The sequence below is a fragment of the Coregonus clupeaformis genome, chromosome 15 (genome assembly GCF_020615455.1).
Source record: "Coregonus clupeaformis isolate EN_2021a chromosome 15, ASM2061545v1, whole genome shotgun sequence".
NCBI lineage: Eukaryota > Metazoa > Chordata > Actinopteri > Salmoniformes > Salmonidae > Coregonus > Coregonus clupeaformis.
This window is the reverse complement of record NC_059206.1, coordinates 42,602,836-42,625,411: the sequence shown is the minus strand read 5'-3', so window position 1 is coordinate 42,625,411 and position 22,576 is coordinate 42,602,836. Positions and strand designations below refer to the sequence as shown.

The following is a 22,576-nucleotide window of genomic DNA, read 5'->3' as shown; positions in this document are numbered from 1 at the left end:
ATAGACTTACACAGTAATTATGACAACTTCCGGAGGACGTCCTCCAACCTATCAGAGCTCTTGCAGCATGAACTGACAAGTTGTCCACCCAATCGAAGGATCAGAGAATGAATCTAGCACTGAAAGCATAAGCTACAGCTAGCTAGCACTGCAGTGCATAAAATGTTATGAGTAGTTGACTCAAAGAGAGAGAAAGACAATAGTTGAACAGTTTTGAACAAATGTATTTCTTCAGAAATGAAGGAAAAACAAGAGAGAGAGAGATAGCTATATTTCGTTGGTAGTATTTCTTTTCACTTTCACTTACTTTCCTAGCAAATGCAGCTAGCTAGTTTAGCGTACTCAAATACCAGGCTCAAACAGAGAGGGATGCTATGTTAGCTAGCTGGCTATGGCTATCCAACAATGGAACTCTTCAAAGTCAAGGTAAGCTTTGGTTTTATTAATTTTTTGCCACCGGGGTCCGCCGGTGTAACTGCTAAACTGCTTGCTGACTGTACACTGTGCTGCATGATTGTAGGGTTTACTAACGTGTTAGTTATTTTGTTAGTAGCTATGTTGACTATGACATTAGCTAATATGGTGACAATGATGTAGGCTGTGTGTAGCGTTTACCGGTTATGATATGAAGGTTTGACTTGGAAAGGTTTTTTCGCCAGGTCACAGACAGCTGATGTGTTGAGCACTGAAGTCCACAAGCGCAGGGAAAAGGTGATAGGAGGAGAGCTCGTAGATGCGAGAAGGAATTATACAACGATAAAAGGGATCATACTGTTGGTATGTGGCTGCTATGAAAGTGAACTGCGTTTACACTACCGGTCAAAAGTTTTAGAACACCTATTCATTCAAGGGTTTTTCTTTATATTTACTATTTTCTACATTGTAGAATAATAGTGAAGACATCAAAACTATGAAATAACACATATGGAATCATGTAGTAACCAAAAAAGTGTAGCCACCCTTTGCTTTGATGACAGCTTTGCACACTCTTGGAATTCTCTCAACCAGCTTCATGAGGTATTCACCTGGAATGCATTGCAATTAACAGGTGTGCCTTCTTAAAAGTTAATTTGTGGAATTTCTTTCCTTCTTAATGTTTATGAGACAATCAGTTGTGTTGTGACAAGGTAGGGGGGGGGTATACAGAAGATAGCCCTATTTGGTAAAAGACCAAGTCCATATTACGGCAAGAACAGCTCAAATACGCAAAGAGAAATGACAGTCCATCATTACTTTAAGAAATGAAGGTCAGTCAATACGGAACATTTCAAGAACTTTGAACGTTTCTTCAAGTGCAGTCGCAAAAACCATCAAGCGCTATGATGAAACTGGCTCTCATGAGGACCACCACAGGAATGGAAGACCCAGAGTTACCTCTGCTGCAGAGGATAAGTTCATTAGAGTTACCAGCCTCAGAAATTGAAGCCCAAATAAATGGTTCACTGAGTTCAAGTAACAGACACATCTCAACATCAACTGTTCAGAGGAGACTGTGTGAATCAGGCCTTCATGGTCGAATTGCTGCAAAGAAACCACTACTAAAGGACACCAATAAGAAGAAGAGACTTGCTTGGGCCAAGAAACACGAGCAATGGACATTAGACCGGTGGAAATGTGTCCTTTGGTCTGGAGTCCAAATTTGAGACTTTTGGTTCCAACCGCCGTGTCTTTGTGAGACGCGGTGTGGGTGAACAGATGATCTCCCGTATGTATATTTCCCACCGTAAAGCATGGAGGAGGAGGTGTTATGGTGTGGGGGTGCTTTGCTGGTGACACTGTCTGTGATTTATTTCGAATTCAAGGCACACTTAACCAGCATGGTTACCACAGCAATATGCAGCGATACACCATCCCATCTGGTTTGGGCTTAGTGGGACTATCATTTGTTTTTCAACAGGACAACGACCCAACACACCTCCAGTCTATATAAGAGCTATTTTACCAAGAAGGAGAGTGATGGAGTGCTTCATAATAATAATATAATAATAATAATAATAATAATAATAATAATAATAATATGCCATTTAGCAGACGCTTTTATCCAAAGCGACTTACAGTCATGTGCGCATAAATTTTTACATATGGGTGGTCCCGGGGATCGAACCCACTACCCTGGCGTTACAAGCGCCATGCTCTACCAATTCATCAGATGACCTGAAAATTGGAGTATCATGAAGTAGCCTAAACCTATCGATGTAACATTGAGCTGGGTGAATAGAATATGAATGACAGTCATCCAATATGCTGCAATAGAAATAAGGCCATGCTCATAAAAAAAGGATCATCCTCCCTCGTCTTAAAGGGCACCGACCGCCACTGGTTCAGACAGCAACCTAGACTGCTACCTGCCACCAGAGGAAACAAAAGAGGCAATTATTATAGATCGCTAGCTGTCACCAAAAGACGTACAATGTCGGTATGACACCTTCAACCTGAAACCTTCAACCTGAAATACCATGCCCTACAACATTTGTTAGACGCTTGTTGACGTTTACATATAGAATGTTAGTGGATATAAAAACAGAATATGGCTTCTAATTGGATAGAGGAGTCTTGAGGGTCTCTGAATTTTGAGACATCACACTAGGAAGATGGAGAGAAATCCTATTAATGCACCATGTCACCGATCACTGACATCTTAAAGGGATACTTCGGGATTTTGGCAATGAAGCCCTTTATATACTTCCCCAGAGTCAGATGAACTCAGCACAATGAATGGAAGTCTATGGTAACTACTAGCACACTAGTAGATACCATAGACCTCCACTCATTGTGCTACGCTAGTTAGCATTGGTTCGCGAAACTACCTCTAACTTCCTTCATAGCATACTGGATGCAGAGACATACAAATGGTATCCATGAGTGCATCTGACTCTGGGGAAGTAGATAAAGGGCTTCATTGCCAAAATCCCAAAGTATCCCTTTCATCTAGAAGACATGTCCCTGAAGACTCCCCATGTCCAAGAGCTGTCCTCAGACTGACCTAGGGACATTTCCGCCACTATGAGGACAGAAACTAAAATCAAAAGGTGTGTCCCTATACTGTTTAAGCAGCAAAAAAAGTGTGGAAGTCCAATCTTCCCTGTTTGTGCAGTTTGGACAAGTAAATCACTTCCAAGGAGCTAGAGCAGTGTGTGGGCACCTCTCTTCAGTCTGAACTATGCATCTATATTTGACAGGCATCTGTGAGTACAGATGGATGTGCATGTATAATCTATCTCAATGAGGATGGAAAACAGCCAATATTGAGAGGACAGGATAGGGTGCAAGCTCTGTGGTAGAGATAGGGTTGGAAACGTTCAGTAAATTCAATAAACTTTCAATAAACTTTCAATAAATTCCCTGGTTTTCCAGAAATCCTGGTTAGAGGATTCCTTAGGTAGAGAGATATCCCTATACTACCACTACGGATACAGCTGCAAGTAGCAATAAAAGTGCCATTGAGTGGGGTCACAACCAAGTGACTAAGGAGAGTATTGAGTAATAATATAGCTGCAAACAGCAATAACAGCAGATATGGAATTTAAGTGAGTGTCACTAATCAAGGTGAGAATTGCTATATTGAGTCATATTCCAGTCTGAATAAGACTGTGGAGGATATGAAAATCGAATAACTGAATGTAAGCCATAAAACGTATCAATCTGATATTTCTAATATAAACATGAACCTATTGCAACCCGTTTTACTTCAAAAATAATATCACTGGGCAAAAACCACCCCTCAGCATATTTCTGCTTTTTCCATAATCGTAATAGTCATTCAAAATATTGCATTCCCTTTGATGTGTCAGACAAATTGGTTGACTCAAGGAAGTTTAGTTTATGATATGTATGTTTATTAAATAACAGAAACACAGAGGGTTGAAACCTAAGTAAGAACCCTGGAAATGATACCCTCTTGCTGCATTCTATTATGTAAACAGCAATAGAGAACCATTGCTGAAATGTAAATGGTTTTGTTATGTATCCAAATATGGTATTGATCAGTGCGCATATCTATCATCCCTAGCAAAGAAAACTTTACAGTAGGCCATTTGAAAAGGAGACACATTTTACTGTTGAGCTGTTTCAATGATTGATACCCCTCTGGTGCTTGTAAACCTTAAATATAACAAAGAGGCTAATGAATACAGGCCATTGTAATTCAACAATACAAAGATAATGAACTAGTGGCCTATTCGCACACTGTATCCCTCAGGCTAAACCATATGAATTCTACTCCAAAATTCAACCCAAATATAGTCATGAGGAAAAGTTTGATTATTTCATGGACTAAACCATATGAACAACAAGTAATATTCATTTGATAATGGCAGGATTTTCCTTGCACATAATCTTTATCGCTACATGAGGTTAATCTGCTTTGTCTTACAATGGTGTTTGAAAATATGTAGATAGGCTTCATGTTTTCTCGCTGTTTCAAAGAAAGGAGACTGCATAAGGAGAGTGTTCTTATGCAGTCTCAGCACGGTTAAAGAAAATGCTTGGCATAGGCAAATGTATTTCTTCTCTGGTCAATTTTACTCACGTGGAGCAACTTAATAGGTTCCTGACAATACCGTAATATATGTCCACCTCTCGACAAGCCACACAATTGCGGGAGCACCATTCATTATTATAATTAAGTGGTTCTACAACCGAGAGAGACATAAGTGCTGAATTGCAGGAAGAAAACACGTTAAGTAATGCAACAATGCTCTGACGCAAGGTCATAAAATGGAGTTTGTCCAAGTGCTAGAACCGTTCAAGGAAGCTGACAAACCAGACCAGTTAACCCCTGAAGGTTTGGAAGATGCATGAGCCAATCTTGAGATACAAGTGCCAGCCACTATCATAGTATAATATTGATTTGGCTGCTGCTCCTATTCTTCCCACTGATTCTCAAACAAATTAGAATAAGTATCCTCCAATAAATAAGCTTACTTCTGACCTTTCTCATTGGGTGTTTTAATATGTTATCTATTATTGTTGAAATCACAAATACCTAAAAGAGTACAAATTAAATAGAAATGATAACAGACTGAAGTAGACATTGGAATAACAACTTCTTAAAGTTCCTAAAGCTAGACTCTCCAGATAAAATAAGCATAAACCATCAGAGTGGGCAAGGGACGACATTCCATTAGAGCAACATAGAAATTCATTCTTTGAAGCTATTTGTTTACAAAGTCTCCAATGATAAGAAAAACATATAAACAATGGAGCAATAGTGTTTTGGTTATGATAAGGCAACTCATCTCATTAAGGAATGTATAAGTCAGTTTAAGTTTTCAATGCAACATAATTAGATTATGTCACCCGTTAAAGAGGAAATGTACTTAATTTGGAAATAATCCACTTAATTCCAGAGTAATTGCACTCAGTGAAGTCAATTAAATTGATTTATCGCATCAATGTTGGAGCTAGAAACATAAGCATTTAGATGAACCTGCGATAACATCTGCAAAATATGTGTACATGACCAATAACACTTAATTTGATTTGATTTTGATGTCTTGGATACAATTATTCTGCAAACTCACACTCATACTGATAGGCAATGACAGCATTTTCTTTTTTTCCTCAAATGTTTTAGTCATTTAGCAGATACCCTTATCCAGAGCAAGGAATGACAGTAGTGAGTGCATAGATTTTCATCCTTTTTCTTACTGTGCACTTGGACAGCACTGTGCACTTGGATAGCAAATGTATAATAACACTATTGTGACACTTTTATAACCATAGCTAACCTCTCAAGGGATGTGAATGACAATGACATGAAAAATAACCATGTTACCTGAATCTCCCTTGCGTGGTATATGATAATCAGACCAAGAAGAATGATTGTAGAAAGGCTTATCAGGCATTTTAGAGCTAATGAATACAATGACTCCTGTAAAGAGAAAAAGAACAATAGTAATACAACAACACATGTATTCATGCAACAAACAGTACTAATCTTACAAAAATAAAAATATATTATATATTGGATAATTAAAATGCAAGAACATTTCAGGAAACTCCTGTAAGGTAGGCCTACATATTGGATTTGCACATAGCTAGTTCAATATAGTACAAGGCTACAGTATATTAGTAAAACCTAGCAAAGCACATCATACTGTGACACTTACTTTATTTTGAAAGATCTATATCTTGAAAACTTGAATGCTGACATGCAAAACGTTTTGGGACTGTATCAACAGTGGACTAATGAAAAAAATACCAAAAGATAGTTTTTGAGTGGAGTTTTCCTTTAAGGCCAACAGAGGACATTCCTTTAATGCTTGGGAGATCATGTGTCACTATATCAATGGAGTTTGTAAACCCACCTGGGCTCAAAGTGTAACCTGGTCTCAAAAGCATTTTGTATTATTCGGTACATAAACCCGAGACACTCCATTTAGTGTTATATGTTACGTTTCGTATGGTATGTATTCATTTGTGAATGCCCATCATCCATTTCATATGCCCCCAGTATGAAAAATGTATGCACTCACTAACTGTAAATCGCTCTGGATAAGAGCGTCTGCTAAATGACTAAAATGTAAAATGTAATATGTTAAGAATAACAATTCGTATTATATGTTACGAATTTGCAAAATGTACAATATGTTACACATTTTCCAAATGTACACTATGTTAAGAATTTGCAAAATGACAATGTTACGAATTTGCGAAACTTACAATATGTTACGAATTTGCAAAACGTATGATATGTTACGAATTCTAGCTAGGTGGCTAACGTTAGCTAGCTGGCTAACGTTAGCTAGGCTAGAGTTTAGGGTTAAGTTTAGGAGTTAGGTTAAAGGGTTAAGGTTAGGGGAAGGGTTAGCTAAAAGGGTTAAGGTTAGCTAACAAGCTAAGTAGTTGCAAAGTAGCAGAAAAGTTGCTAATTAGCTAAAGTTGTCCATGATGAGATTCGAACTTGCAACCTTTGCTTTATACACCCACCCATTCACCCTGACCAACCATCTATCTTATGTAACCATACCAAACGTAACATATCATACTCAATTTTGTGTCTAGTCTATGAGACCAGGCTACAAAGAGAGAGACTATCCAGCCATGCAAGTTTTGGCTGATTGCATGGTTTATGGGTTAAGTCTTCAGTCTTCACTGTCTAAATATTTGATGTATAAAGAAAACAATTCGACTATGCTACTACTGGTTTAAATCACTTTAAAATGAAACTTGCGGTTTTTCCTGGTAAACTCGACATGCCAGTCAAGTAATCCTTCTGACCTAGATGGACCTACAGCCTACCGGGATTGAGTTACGCACCTTTCCATAGGCTCCCCATGAGAGTTCAGTCTCTATAACCATAACTACGATCCCAAACATCCCAAAGATCAAAGCATAGTCGCTGAGACGCTTCCTTTTCTCAAACAAGGCCCTTCTATGTCCAAGCTTTTGCCCAATGTTCTGGTTCTTCTTTTTACCCGATTTACTGCCACTGTTGTTACATCCACCCCCTCCGTCTCCCGATGCGTAAGGCATAAGGGTGGTGGAATTGTTCTCCGGTTTAGAGGCTAGGGTGTCCGACGCATCTGCGGTAGAGATTGGTTGTAAAGGCTGGGATTCTGAATCAAACTCGTGTAGGTTTCTGCGGGACGAGCTCAAGTTGCTCAGCGGTCGCATTACTCCGCCGTTGTATCTGCAGCTACTCATGGCTATTTCGTTATACGAGTTACTGTCTTTGTGGCTGCTGCTCGGGCTGCCCCACTGCCGATTGTGGCACTGCTGATGGTAATGATGTCTGGATGAACTACCATGACTGGAGGGCTTGAACTCACAGACGCTAAATTGAGAACCTTGCCTCGAAGACGTTATGGATTGTATCCTTAAAGTTCCTTGAGTGGTCGGTGACGTCCCACGAAAAACAAGGCTTTTTCTTGCATCACAGGTACAGTTATTGCATGTGCAGCATTGGTTGCGCTCCTTAGTGAGCCGTTCCTCTCGTCCGCAGTAGTCCTGGTACTTACAGTGATGCTGGAACTGCTGCTCTTGAAGGATATCGTTCTGCAACTGCAATGGGGTTTCCATGTCAGTGCTGCTGTTTAAAGCAGCAGTCGAGTACCATCATACACCCGCCGAAGGGCGTTGTGGTATGTACTGGAGGACAGCTACGGAGCCAGATTAGACCCATTTCGGCTCCTGTAGAATGTCTAAGTGATGGCTCCAAATGGATAGTCAGGCCCAAAACAACTGTCTTGACGTCATTGAAAAGGTTGCAACATCTTTTCGAATATTAATTCAAGGAAAGTAGCATGTCAGCAGTGAAAAACAATGTCTTACAAGTGAGACTGTTCAAGTATGAACATGATAAGGAAAAAAATCATTGAGGGCCTATTACATATGCTCATAACCTAGGCGTACTGCTATACATGGGACCTCTCACTGATGTTCACACTGATGTTCACACTGATGTTCACACTGATGTTCACTGTAATATACCAGTGGGGTAGCCTACCATTTACACAAAAACAAACGTGTAAAAACAACTAATATTGTGTGCTGTTTTGACTTATCCATTTATAACAATGTCTATGTTGGTGCCAATATAAACGTGAAAAATAAAAACGTGGATTACAATGAAAATGTACTCTTATATTCATTGCATTCATTAAATAACAACCAACATAATGTAAAACAAATAAACACATAGCTTAAAAGATAGCATATCTTGTTCAGGAGTTTTCCCATCATCCAATATTCTTCTGATCAAAAATCTGCAATGCCTTTTATCAGCATGCACTACTTTAGGCTGATATCGAATGTAAGAGATCATAATAATGAAAATATGTTTTGTCAATTTTATGTAGGTTACTGATACTGACCAGTAGTCAGTACTGACCAGATATACACCAGATCATTTTGGCGGTGGTGGGTTTGAATGGGCCGCACTGACTACTGCCGTCGAAAGCGCGTTATAAATAAAGATGGTGATGGTAAATGTGCAACGTCAGCACCATAGGAAAAACATGTCAATATGTGTTTTTAGCTAATGAAAGGCTACATTGTGTTGTTATCTCTCTCATTATCTACGAAAAATCAACTGCTGCCAAGACTTGCACTTGGACACATTTGGGAGCCCAGAAATGTAGCCCAACCCCTCGTTTTGATTTGGTTGAGTTGTCAACTAAAGAGAATTCAACGTGAAATCAACAAAACATTTCACCATGTTATTGGATTTATGATAAAAGTTGAGTGACAAAAATACGAAATTCCCTTACATTGATGACTTTTTGCAAATCCAATCAGTTTTCATTTGATTCAAGTAAACACATACATTTGTTTTGTTGAAATGACGTGGAAACAATGTTGATTCAACCAGTTTTTGCCCAGTGGGTTATGTTTCAACAACCAAACCTCTCAATTTATCAAGTGTAGGTTACTAGGGCTAATATTGTAGCCTACACTAACTGTAAGTCGCTCTGGATAAGAGCGTCTGCTAAATGACTAAAATGTAATGTAAATGTACTCTTGAACACTGCATCGCAGTGCTAGCTGTGCCATTAGCCTGTTTCGAATCCAGGCTCTCTCATAGCCGGCCGTGACCGAGAGACCCATGGGGCGGCGCACAATTGGCCCAGCGTCGTCCAGGGTGGGGGAGGGAATGGCCGGCAGGGATGTAGCTCAGTTGGTAGAACATGGCGTTTGAAACGCCAGGGTTGTGGGTTCGATTCCCACGGGGGGCCAGTATGAAAAAAATATAAATAATGTATGCACTCACTAACTGTAAGTCGCTCTGGATAAGAGCGTCTGCTAAATGACTAAAACGTAAATGTAATATGTTGCTTAGTCCAGATGAGTTACAATTACATTATTCAGGGTAAAATAAATTGTTCATGGTGAGGCTAGAACACATGCTATGGTATGTATTTTATTTGGATCCCCATTAGCTGTTGCTGAAGCAGCAGTTACTCTTCCTTGTATCACTCAAAACCATTTTCTGTTATTTTATCAATCGATAGTAGCCAATGCGTAGCTGATGTGGATGTGTAAGTCGCTCTGGATAAGAGCGTCTGCTAAATGATGTAAATGTAAATGTAAATGTAAATGATTGAGCCACTCAAGATGTTGGAGATAGCAATTTCCTTCACAGTGTCTGTGCCTGTTCATGTTGGTCACATTCACAGACCATGTGACTTGCATTCCAGCCAGACTGAGGGCCGTCTCAATCCTCAGATTGATGTGATCGCTGGTAGCGGTGTTATTAATGGAGTGGAGGAATTATGTCACCCGGAGGAAATATAGGCAACTGCTCAAAATTGAGCATCTGGGGATCCATAAAGCAAAGCCTGAACCCAATCATCCACACCTATCGGGTACTGCTGCAACCACAAATTATTATAGAATCTTGTATGTGTATTTTTTAAATATCCAACATCATTGTTCTCTCAAATTGTATACTTGTATTTTATCTGAATCCTGAATGATCTGAATCCTGACAGCCTGTTTAGGCTATCTGGTTAAAATAGACTATTATAGGGCTCATTTTACAGTACTTGGTTAATATAACTCCAAACCCCTTTGAATTATGTCAGAGAAGGCATCTCCAGTTTAGAAAAAGTACCTATGCACCAGTGACTCCAAATCTTTGAAATGACTGGAGCTGTCCAAGGTGCTGAAGAAAATGTATTTCATTTGTCACCGATTGAGTGTTGTCCCTTTAAATTATGTTTTTTTTTTGCACGAGATCGCAATGCGCACTTGCCTCAGATTGGCTGGTCTGTCTGCCCACGTGCCGTTTTTGGAATTCAGCGGAAACAAATTTGTAGCTAGCTAGCTGCAATTAATGTAACTAAGCGTTCTAAATATATCTATGTAATCAGTAAAGAGGACGCCTGATGGCAAGGATGTAACAAGCTATCTTACTAGTGTAGGTCAGAGTTAGAATAATTGACGTGCACGTACAGTAGTTAGTGTCGACATTAGCAGGGTCATCTCTACCTCCATTTACGGAATGCAAGCTAGCTAGTTAATCAGCGTCAATCAAAAACAAAATAACGTTTGAAATCCTCTCTGGCGAAAGAGCCATTACCATTAGCTAGCTAGGCATGTTGTGATTTTTGCTGACAGCGAACAGTGATGTTTGCTGGCTTGTTTGATTTCACGATGTTGCTTGTTTAGCTCGAACAACACGTCTGTGTATTTGCCCTCAGCTGCAGCTACCGTCAATTGAATAATCTTGCAATGAAGAATCCAAGATTTATTAAACATAACACAGACTCATTGAATGAAGTTCTCACGGGGCAGCAAACACGTAGTAATGAGCACGCTTACTTCGCTACATAGACCAGGGTTTCCCAAACTCGGTCCTGGGCCCCCCCCCTGGTTGAACGTTTTGTTTTTCTGCCCTAGCACTACACAGCTGATTCAAATAATCAAAGCTTGATGATGAGTTGGTTATTTGAATCAGCTGTGTAGTACTAGGGCAAAAAACTAAACTTGCACCCAGGGGAGGCCCCAGGACCGAGTTTGGGAAACCCTGACATAGACCACACACTTATCCAAGAAAGTTTTATTTTCGGGTTGGGGTTGGAAAGGGTGGTCCCTGTAGTGCCTGATACCAGACCCAGTATTGACACTTACTGGGATGTAAACCAAGACACATTTGGAAAAATTAAACCCATACATAAGCCCAGACCAGACCAAATATCTAGCAAAATAAGGCATCTTCTCTCAAAACAGTCAACATGCCCACCCAGCTCTCACAGTAGGCACTTTGTGTGTTGAGTATTTTTGCTTTGACATTTTTCACTTGCAGAGACTGTTGTCTACCCTCCCGAGTGGCGAAGTGGTCTAAGGCACTGCATCGCAGAGATCCTGGTTCGAATCCAGGCTCTGTCTTAGCCGGCCGCGACCGGGAGACCCATGGGGTGGTGCACAATTGGCCCAGGGTAGGGGAGGGAATGACCGGCAGGGATGTAGCTCAGTTGGTAGAGCATGGTATTTGCAACGCCAGGGTTGTGGGTTTGATTCCAGTATGAAAAAAAATAAAAATGCACTCACTAACTGTAAGTCGCTCTGGATAAGAGCGTCTGCTAAATGACTAAAATGTAAATGTTGTCCTGGAGACCTCAGAGCCCGAACGTCCCCCAGGGCCTGGCTCAGTGAGAGGCATGGACAGTGTGGTACTAGACTGAATCAGATGAGGAGATATCTGGGTCATCGTGATGTTGTCGGGGAAGTAAGTTAGTCACCAAACTCATCTAAATACTGTATATCAGACTTCACCACTCTAGGTTTACACAGAGCCGAGGAAATCACTTGTATATCAAGATTCTACAAGAGTTCACAGGTCACATAGCTCCATCCATCTTACCTGCAGCGTGCCTTCAACACAAGGCATGTATCTGTCACCCCTGTGATGTACTAGGCAGGTGGATGTACTGATGCCATACACATTACACACTAATCAAGATTTTGAGGACATTTTTAGAATGATTTATTTACCAAGGCTCATGTTTTCTTTGATCAATGCTATTGAATCGAATGGAATCTGCTGTGTCATGTCCTGTGGCCTGCTCTGTGACATGGAAGTCAATAAGTTAGTGAAACGTGAACATGAAAGATATGTTTAACTGAGATAAGTGCAATTAAGTGCAATTCATCTTTAATTCATCTCTGGGGTTTCTACTCCTAGCAACACAAACTAGAGACAGTGTGTTAATATGCCCCCCTTAATGTCCTGGTTTAGACCCAGTCTGTAAGAGGAGACTAGAGGTGTGTGACAGCTCCCAGGAGAGTGGGGCATCCAACTCTAGCAAGAAACCAGCCCTCCAGGAAGATTTAGTGGTGAGTCCACTAGGGCCGGGACGATACCAGGATCGCGATACTCATTAGTATCTTGGCAAGGAAACAAAACACGAAGCGGATTTAACTTCTTTAGGAAAACAGCCCTAATGTTGGAAACAAACATCATTATGTTGTTTGCAATACTATATTACAATACTGGTATCGTCCCGGTCCTAGAGTTCACCTGACTGCACTCCAATCCCTCCTCCCTCCTCCAGCCTCCATGACACCCCCAAACCAGGGTGGGGGTGCATACTCTGTTTACACCTGACATGTGAGTCATCTGTGTTAAGCTGGAGATTTCCTGAAGTAATTTGGCTAAAGTGCCCCGCTCAAGGGCACAAGAGCCGTGTGCCCCACCTGGAGTTTTGACCTCCAGGTTACCAGTTTATTTCCCTGACCAAGATGATATACTGCCACCCTAATTGTTCATTTGTTATTTGTCATCTCCAGTACAGAGGGGTAGGCTTGCGTGCGGAGGAGCTCACACTCTAATTGGCGTCTGCCTTAGGACTTCACGCGCCAGTGTGTTTTTGTCCTACCAGACAGATGATTCTGAGGACGAGTGTCCAGAGCCCAGCTGGAAGAGCCAGAAGGACATGGTGAGGAAACTGCAGACTAAGTTCCCCGTCTGGTCAAGGAGGTGAGGCTTCCATCGTCTGTAGAATCCCACTCTACAGGCCCTGTGTTCTCTGTCACTGCAGTTCCACAACACATTAATCAATGCCCTAAATGTTGGCAAATGTGAACAAAAATATTTTAAATGTTGGAGCTGCATATTAATAATTCCTTTGACAAAAAGGTATGGTTTTTGTTTACAACTGTATCTATTTGTCTTATCCTGCATGCACACAGGAGCTTAGAGGACCACTTCTGGAGCATGGTTGGCACTTTGAGGAAACCCTAGAAGCACTGCACATGTTTTCAGAGGAGGGTGAGAGTTGTGTGTGTCTGTTACGTGTGCCTGTTTATACAAAATAAAAACATGTACATTATTTTAGGTAGCTAGTTAAGTCCCTTGCTGTCTTGTAGCCCTATAGTTTCCTGTGTTAAAATAATAGCATCAATTTTATTTATTTGAGAAAAATAAATAGGTAGCCAAACGTCCCTCCCAGGTCCTGTAGACTGATTCTGTTTCCTCCCTTAGGGGAGAGGTCCAGTGAAGAGGACACCCAGGCATCATCATCAGCTAGTTCTTCCCCATAAACCTCAGCATGCCAGGCAGCCCCAGCAGCCAAACCCCCTGGTCAGCCCCCATCACTACCTTACAAGCCTACCAATGGGACCATAATTAAGACCGTCAATAGGCTGACCGAAGGAGCAGACAAAAGGAGGAGGGTGATTCCAGAGCCAGGCACCAGCTCTGAGGACGAGGCTAGTGATGACTTTGATGAGTCTGCTGAGGGCATGGAGCTGAACTTGGAGGAGGCTCAGATCTGGAGGTTGGAACAGGGTATGTGAAGGGCCAGATCCTCAGGTTCTTTCAGGAGGCATCGCCAGACGAGCTGTCTCTCATCTCTGGCTGCTCTGTGAAGAAGGCCCAGAGGATTGTCGCGCTGCGCCCATTTAACAAATGGGAGGATCTGGTGAGTGGCACAACAAACCTGTGTGAACACACACACACACACACACAGTTTTCTTTTCATCATGATTCATTACTGAATTCCCTATGTTACTATGACCTCTCCAAGTTCCAGTTGAAGCCTTACCAGCTAATTGGTCTAAAGTGTGTGTGTACCCCCAGGTGACTGTTCTCGACGGAGGGAATGGCCTCTCCACTGACCTGGTGCAGGGCTGTTGTGTGGTCCTGAGGGAACAGGACGTGGTGCGCAGCCTCTTGACCAAGTGTGAGAACATCACCAACAAGATGAGGCAGGACGTGACCCAAGTAGTGGAGAGGGATAAGGGGTCCCAGAAACAGCCTGAGACCCTCATCAGCAAGTGGGTTTAGCTGCTGTTTTTATACTAACCTCACTGATATACGTATTCAGATAGTTGTGATTTTCGTAGACAAACACAATCTCATACATGTACATAGGCAGTCTTGAACGCACACACACACCCTTGTGTTACTTTGACCTCTCCAGGTTCCAGTTGGAGCTTTATCAGCTAATTGGTCAAAATTGTCTGACTCTGCTACACCAGAACAACCTGAGTGGAATCCTTGCTGATGAAATGGTGAGTTGTTATTCCTGACCAGTCTCCAACAGCTTATCTCAGCTCCTCTGAGACTCAGCACACATGGCATGACAACAGATGCAATCCTGTGTTAATGTGATTGGGAAGTGGGGCTCTCTTTTTGTTGTGCCAATTCAGTCTCTGTAAATCAGTGTTTATAATGAACCACCTCCTGTCTTCTTTTGGCAGGGTTTGGGGGAAGACCATCTAGGCCATCTCTTTTCCTGTTTCCTTGTTTCAGCAAGGAACAACAATGTTTCATCACATTCTAAAGAGTCCATGTTACCGTGGAAACAGACTCAACTGCACGAATGCCCGGCTGTCCTGTCTTCAGTCAGCTGTTCGTTCCACAAAAAAAACAACGTTATGGCGGTTATTTTATTTTTGATGATGGTCTTCATCCACAATTGTCGGTTATACGGTAATTGTGCCTGTCCTAGTTTTTTAACAGACTCTGGTGTACTATAGTGAGTGACTCTTCTGTTCATTCTGAATGGCGTGACACATCATACTGTAGCCATCATGGTTAAGGCTTCACATTTATTTGATTATACAGATTTCAACCTGTTGGTTTAAGTCACCAGAAGTGAAAGGATTACCAAATATAGATTCTAATATATTGTCCTATTTATATCACATTTGTGTGTGTGTGTTTAGGGTCTGTGGAGGATCGCAGGTTCCTTCAATATGATATTCTCAACAAACGGGTCGACTACAACATAATAATTTCCACGTAAGTCTCAAATCTAAGAATTACGGTTATGCAAGAATGACAATAGAGAGAAGTACACTTGAGTCTAGTAGTATACAGGTTCACATCCTACTGTGTTAGCTAACTGCTGTGTGTCTTCTGAGCGACACACTTAGCCTCTGGAAATATCCAGTGGAATTAGTGGAGATCTTGTAAAACTATCCGCCGTGTAAGTCACCCCAGCCAGGCTTCTGCTAACACTCCAATAATGATAATATATTCAGTGTTTGACTGAACCTGAAAAGGTCTTTGTAAGCTGAACCTGTGACTCATTCATTATTCATGGTAATCAAGTGGTTGCCATGCCTCACAGACTACTTGTGGGAACCTTGTGTGGCTCCTTGAGCTGCTGTGTGTCTGCCAGCTACGCTCTGACCATCGGCAATGACAACGACCGCAGCCTGTTCCGAAAGCTCAAGCTGGAGTATGCCGAGCATGAGCTGAAGAACATGAGCTCGCTGCGCTAGTGCCACCTCATGGCCATCAACGTCAGTACATTGCAGGGGGCACCGCGGGGTGGGGAGGGGGCTTTCATTGGTCACCTTGGTTGAAACAGCAGAGAGGAAGAGGCAAAGTGATAGGTTTTACTCCGCCCAAAATCTGTCCACGAAAATAAACCCACGAAATGAGGGATTTTTGTATGGGGGTCAATGAGAAAGTGTCAAAATTGGTAAACAAAACATTGAATTGCTAATTTGCTACGTGAGGCTTATTTGATCAAATAGAAGTTTCATAATGGTTAGGTTTTTACGAATGCACTGATATAAGTGGATCATGTGGCATTTCGGACAAAAGTTATATTGGAGTTGTGCCTGTTGTCATAGAGAGCGATAGAGGACTCATCATGGATATAACCCGTTTTAGCATGGACATTGACATTGAGGGCTTCCACCATTTTAAAGTAGTCAACTGGGTGGGGATTCCTATGAGTTGGGAGCAATCAGCCAATGAAGAAGAAGAAAATGTACTATTTTAAAATGAAGATAGCCTCAATGGCGCTGCCCATGCTGTCACAGATGCTATAATGGCACAGATACAAAGATGAGTCCTCTATCTGTATGGCCTCTTGTTCACATGCGTATCTGCCTTCTCATTGTCTAGAATGGTCCGACTCCCACCTGATCTCGCCTCCTCCCACCTGCCTTCCATCTTTGAGGACATATATTTCCATTGTTAGCGTGCTCACTCTAATATCTTGTCAATCAAATCACATTTTATTTGTCACATGCTTCGTAAACAACAGGTGTAGACTAACAGTGAAGTGCTTACTTACGGGCCCTTCCCAACAATGCAAAGAGAGAGAGAATAGAGAAATAATAGAAAAGTAAAACATGTAATAATAAATACAGAATCAGTGACGATAACTTGGCTATATACACGGGTTACCAGTACCGAGTCAATGTGCAGTGGTACGATGTAATTAAGGTAGATATGTACATACAACTAGGGAAAAAGTGACTAGGCAACAGAATAGATCATAAACAGTAGCAAATGAGTCAAATAAATTAGTGCAAAAAGGGACAATGCAGATAGTCTGGGTAGCTATTTGGTTAACTATTTAACTAACAATTTAGCAGTCTTATAGCTTGGTGGTAGAAGCTGTTCAGGGTCCTGTTGGTTCCAGACTTGGTGCATCGGTACCGCTTGCCATGTGGTAGCAGAGAGAACAGTCAATGACTTGGGTGGCTGGAGTCTGACAATTTTTCGGGCCTTCCTCTGACACCGCCTGGTATAGAGGTCCTGGATGGCAGGGAGCTCGGCCCCAGTGATGTACTGGGCCGTACGCACTACCCTCTGTAGCGCCTTGCGGTGGGATGCCAAGCAGTTGCCATACCAAGCGGTGATGCAGCCAGTCAAGATGCTCTCAATGGTGCAGCTGTAGAACAAATTGGGGATCTGAGGGCCCATGCCAAATATTTTCAGCCTCCTGAGGGGGAAGAGGTGTTGTCGTGCCCTCTTCATGACTCTGATGTTGTGTGTGGACCATGATAGATCCTTAGTGATGTGGACACTGAGGAACTTGAAGCTCTTGACCCGCTCCACTACAGCCCCGTCGATGTGAGTGGGGGCGTGCTCGGCCCTCCGTTTCCTGTAGTCCACGATCAGCTCCTATGTCTTGCTAATATAATAGACAATATTTGATAACAGCCATTATTGATTTGGTGTGATAATAATTTTAAGATAAGTGTTTGCCTTTGCCTCTAAACTGTTCCTCTTCCTGCCTGAACAATGTCTTGTTTATCTCCTGTGAGTCACCCCTCTTTCTTCCTTTTCACTGCAGTGTATTCTGACACCTTTTGTAAAATGCTGCATGGTATGCACTATATAAGTCTAATCAGATTTGATTTTGATTTGATCTCAGGCCAAGTACCGTCTGCTACTGACTGGGACCCCAGTGGAGAACAACCTCCTGGAGCTCATGTTCCTGCTCAACTTCATCATGCCCAATATGTTCTCCAGCAGCACTGCACAGCTCGCCAACATGATTTTTATTTTTTTAAATATTTTTTTATTTTACCTTTATTTAACTAGGCAAGTCAGTTAAGAACAAATTCTTATTTACAATGACGGCCTACACCGGCCAAACCCGGGCCAATTGTGCGCCGCCCTATGGGACTCCCAATCACAGCCGGTTGTGATACAGCCTGGAATCGAACCAGGGGGTCTGTAGTGACGCCTCAAGCACTGAGATGCAGTGCCTTAGACCACTGCGCCATGGTGAGGCTAGAACGCATGATATGGGATCACTCCAAAATATTAAGCTTAATACACAGCAAGTTTGACTCATCCAACAATCTTTATTTCCTGTCAGAAATCTTCAGAGGAGCAGCTTTGAGATGGAGAGGATTGCTCATGCCAAACTTATCATGAAACCCTTCATCATCAGACATGTCAAGAGTAAGGTACGGAACAGCTTGGTCTAAACTCATTACCTGATATGGTTATGGCATTGGGACAGTGATATCACATGATGCACACTATATGAAGGTTCATGATCAGTGTGAAATCCTATGAACTTGGGCTAGGATCAGTACGTCTGGACGTTTGAGCGGATCAAGGACGCAACGATGATGGCTGTTCCATTCATCAGACCCCTGTCGGATGTCCCGATAATTTTCTCACGTCAGAAATGTGGGTCGTGCAGCTTGTGGTGTGAGCAGTGCTACGACACGATTGGGCAAGGACTGCTGCCAATGAGCACTCAGCATGTGAGACCAAAACAATGATGCCGAAGAGGAGAGCAACAACAACACGCACCCTGTGGACCGAGGTGATGGAAGACAGATTAGTGAAGCTGTGGAGAGAACGCTGCTACCTTCAATGGGGCGAGTTCGTTTTACATGGCCCGCGGTGCCCCAGATGGGTGGAGTTTGCACATTTTAGACCATAGTCCTTAAGTGAAATCTCCACCCACCCGGGCCACCAGGCCATCCAAAACAAACTCCACCAATATTACATCCTACCATGAATGAAAACAAAAAGATAATTTCATATTATCATTATTAGTCCATATTCTGCACCTCCGTCTCTTTTTTGATGTTTCTGCACATAATAATGTGTACACTAATAAAGCAGCTCACTGTTTACGTCAGCATTTCCCCCCTACAACCCGAGAAAAGCATGGCAGGATCAACTAGGGAATCATTGTGTATTGTGAGCACCCACGTCCTGGGGTTGAGGATGGACGGAATGAAAGATTTAGGACAAGGAAATCGGGAAATGTGAGCACGTCGAAGTTGTTAAGATTTTAGAAGTTGTGTAGTGTATGACCAACATTCTGTGCCATGAGTGACAATAAGCAGCAGCTCTACAACACCTTGATGCAGAAGCTCAAGGGATCCACCAATGGAGAGAGTATGTTAGGGAGAGGAAGAATGAGAGAAAGGTATCTTGGTCATTTGAAAAGTGATGATAGGCTTAAGAGAATACTAAAAAGCAAAACATGTAGAATTTTAGGATGCACAGATTAACTGATTTAAGACCATATCATGTGCCCATGTGTCCTCCTCAGAGAGAGAACTGACTAAATGGGATGATGCAGTTGAGGAAGATGGCCAATCATCCACTGCTGCACGGGCAGCATTACACCACTACTAAACTGGCTGCTATGAGTCGACTCATGCTCAAGGTCAGACCTGAACACTTACTGGTGTTTTAAGATAATTACAGTTATTGAACACGTTTGTAACTACTATTGCCAGCTCTACTTCCACTACCACTAATATGACAGCTACTGCTGTTTCGTCTACTGTTACCACTACAGCAACTGCTGTTGATGGGGCTGCTGGAAGCTAAGGGTATTACAGTGTGTATTGTGGTCAGTCTGTGATTGCTTTGACTCTTGGCCCCATCGGGAGCCGACCCACCGTGACGCAGATCAAGGAGGAAATGGAGGTCATGACAGACTTTGAGCTGCACCGGCTCTGTCTGCAGTACCCATCTGTACAAGACTATCAGCTGAACACAGACATGCTCCTGGACTCAGGAAAACTCAGCCTGCTCACACAGCTTCTGACCTCTCTCAAAAACCAGGTGTGAAAGTGGAGTGGAAGTTGAACAAATGGAGACAGCGTCTTTATTATGCACTAGTATGCCTCACCCGTAATGACCCAGCTATAGCCATCTCCATCTCCCTGGGGGTTTCTTCGCCCCCATAAAACCAGTCACCCTTTTATTCCCCATTCCTCTACCTTTGTCAGACACTTCATCGCTTCCCTGCTCTCAATTACAATCACTCTTTCCTTGGCTTTCCCTCTTCCAACATGCAGTCAACCACATTTCTCTCTGATCCCTCCAGTCCTGTAGTCATTAATCACAGTGACTGTGTTTCTCTGTCAGGGGGATAGAGTGGTGCTCTTCAGTCAGTTCACCATGATGCTGGACATTCTAGAGGTTTTCCTGAAGCACGTGAAGCATCGCTACATTCGATTGGATGGGTCAATGCCCATGTTTGACAGGTAGGAATTGTCTGATGAATCAAGGACGTTGTACTCTGTCCCTACATCTGCAAGGCAAATAATGTTTTACCAGACTTAACTTACTATTCTGTTCATTGAGTGCCTATAGCAGAGGATGTACTTGTTTAGAAACTATATATCAAATTAGTTATGTTTCATTGAGCTGTTAATTTATCCCCGAATAGTATATGACAGGCATTTGTCATTTAGGAATGGATTGACAAGTAGTTTGGACTGAAAATGGTCACAGTCAGGGACTCTGGACATTATGCAAATTAAACTGTTAATCACAAAAACATTTACAAAAATTAATATTTCTTATTAATATAAATCTCTTTATGTCAATGGGGGGGGGGGGAATAGCAAACTAATTATTTAGCTCCAAGTCTCTCCCATCCTCTTGTAGAATTATGCTGCTTGACCAGTGCAACACAGAGCTGGACATCTTTGTGTTCTTGATGTCTACTAAGGCTGGGTGCCTGGACATCAACCTGACCTCAGCCAATGTGGTCATCTTGCATGACATCGATTGCAACCCCTACAATGATAGGCAGGCAGAGGACCGCTGTCACTGCGTCGGACAGATAAGGTCAGTGAGGAGGGGGAAACTGTTTACACACAAGCATTTTGCTAATGTTACCCGCTATACCCATGTGCTTTTTTGTGTGCTTCCTTTGAACTTGTGTTGCTCATACACTAGATATGAGTGTATATGCCCAGTAGTAAAATGTCATCTTAATTTTGCATGACTGTGAAAGTGATCAAGCTGATCATTAAGGAATCTGTAGAGGACAATATGCTCCGCATCAGACAGAAGAAACTCAAAATGGAGCAGGACATGACTGCCTCAGTCCCAGGACAGTGAGCTCACTGCCCCCACCTTACTCTCACATGAACCAAAATATACTGTACCTCGCATGCTCATACCAACACAACAGCATTCATTTTCATATAGCCTGCCAATGAACATATTCACTGACAGTTGATTATAGATTTTACGGGCTAAAACTAGATGCATTTCATTTGTCACAAGATGAGGACTCAATTCCAGAGGACATGGCCTCCCTTCTGATGGCATCATCTTCTTCTTCTTCTATGGTATCTTAGCGATCACACAATTTAATGTGCATCCCGCCACCTACTGTGCGGGATGGAAACAGGATTCCCAAAAATTGTATCCTGTTTCCATCCTGTTTCCAAAGCAACCAAACTACCAAAAAATTTATAAATAAACTAAACAACTTTTCTGTTAAAAAATAAAACAGATCTGATCCCTACACAGGCTCAAAGGGAACTTGGGAGGGCGGGTCTTCCGGCGCCAGTACCCCTTGCAAGTCTTCAGATGTAAAATTCTTAAGTCCCAAAAACCTTTCGGCCGCAGCCACAACAATGTCCAGTTTCTTAGACTTCTTTGAGACTTGTGCCTTACAGTTTATAACTGTAGCTCAGTTGGTAGAGCATGGCGCTTGCAACGCCAGGGTTGTGGGTTCGTTTCCCACGGGGGGCCAGTATGAAAATGTATGCACTCACTAACTGTAAGTCGCTCTGGATAAGAGCATCTGCTAAATGACTAAAAAAATAAAATAATTACTGTGGTAATGAATGCCACAAAATCCACCTTTTTAACACACAGGGTATCTTTTGACTGGCAGCAAACTTTTACTACAGGCTGTGGTGCATCCACTACCATATCTTCACTAGCATAACTTGTTTTCTTCACCATTTTCAACACCTCAAACGGGTTTCCCACATATGCATCCTTACTCAAACGCATCCCAACAAGAAGCAATTCATTATCATTCATACATGTATCCTCCACTCCAATTTTAGACAATTTCCTTTTTGTTCCAGTTTCCGCTACTACTGTTGTCCATTCAGAACATTCGTCTTCACCAACTTTGCTCGACGC

General features: G+C 42.1%; 1 protein-coding gene and 1 pseudogene across 3 annotated transcripts in view; one reads left to right on the top strand and one right to left on the bottom strand.

The window, feature by feature from the left end:
- The window catches only part of LOC121582411 (small conductance calcium-activated potassium channel protein 2-like), a 31,166-nt gene extending 22,681 nt beyond the window's left edge, over positions 1-8,485 (bottom strand). For all 3 annotated transcript variants that reach the window (XM_041898167.2, XM_041898168.2, XM_045225153.1), the window contains exons 1-2: positions 7,261-8,485; positions 5,777-5,872 (exon numbers count right to left, since the gene is read on the bottom strand). In XM_041898167.2, the coding sequence (XP_041754101.1) occupies positions 5,777-5,872; positions 7,261-8,022 (858 nt within the window). In that variant the 5' untranslated portion in view covers positions 8,023-8,485. The remainder of the gene's footprint in view (positions 1-5,776; positions 5,873-7,260) is intronic.
- Positions 8,486-10,056: 1,571 nt separating this feature from the next.
- Positions 10,057-21,532, top strand: LOC121583473 (annotated as a pseudogene).
- Positions 21,533-22,576: the final 1,044 nt, after the last annotated feature.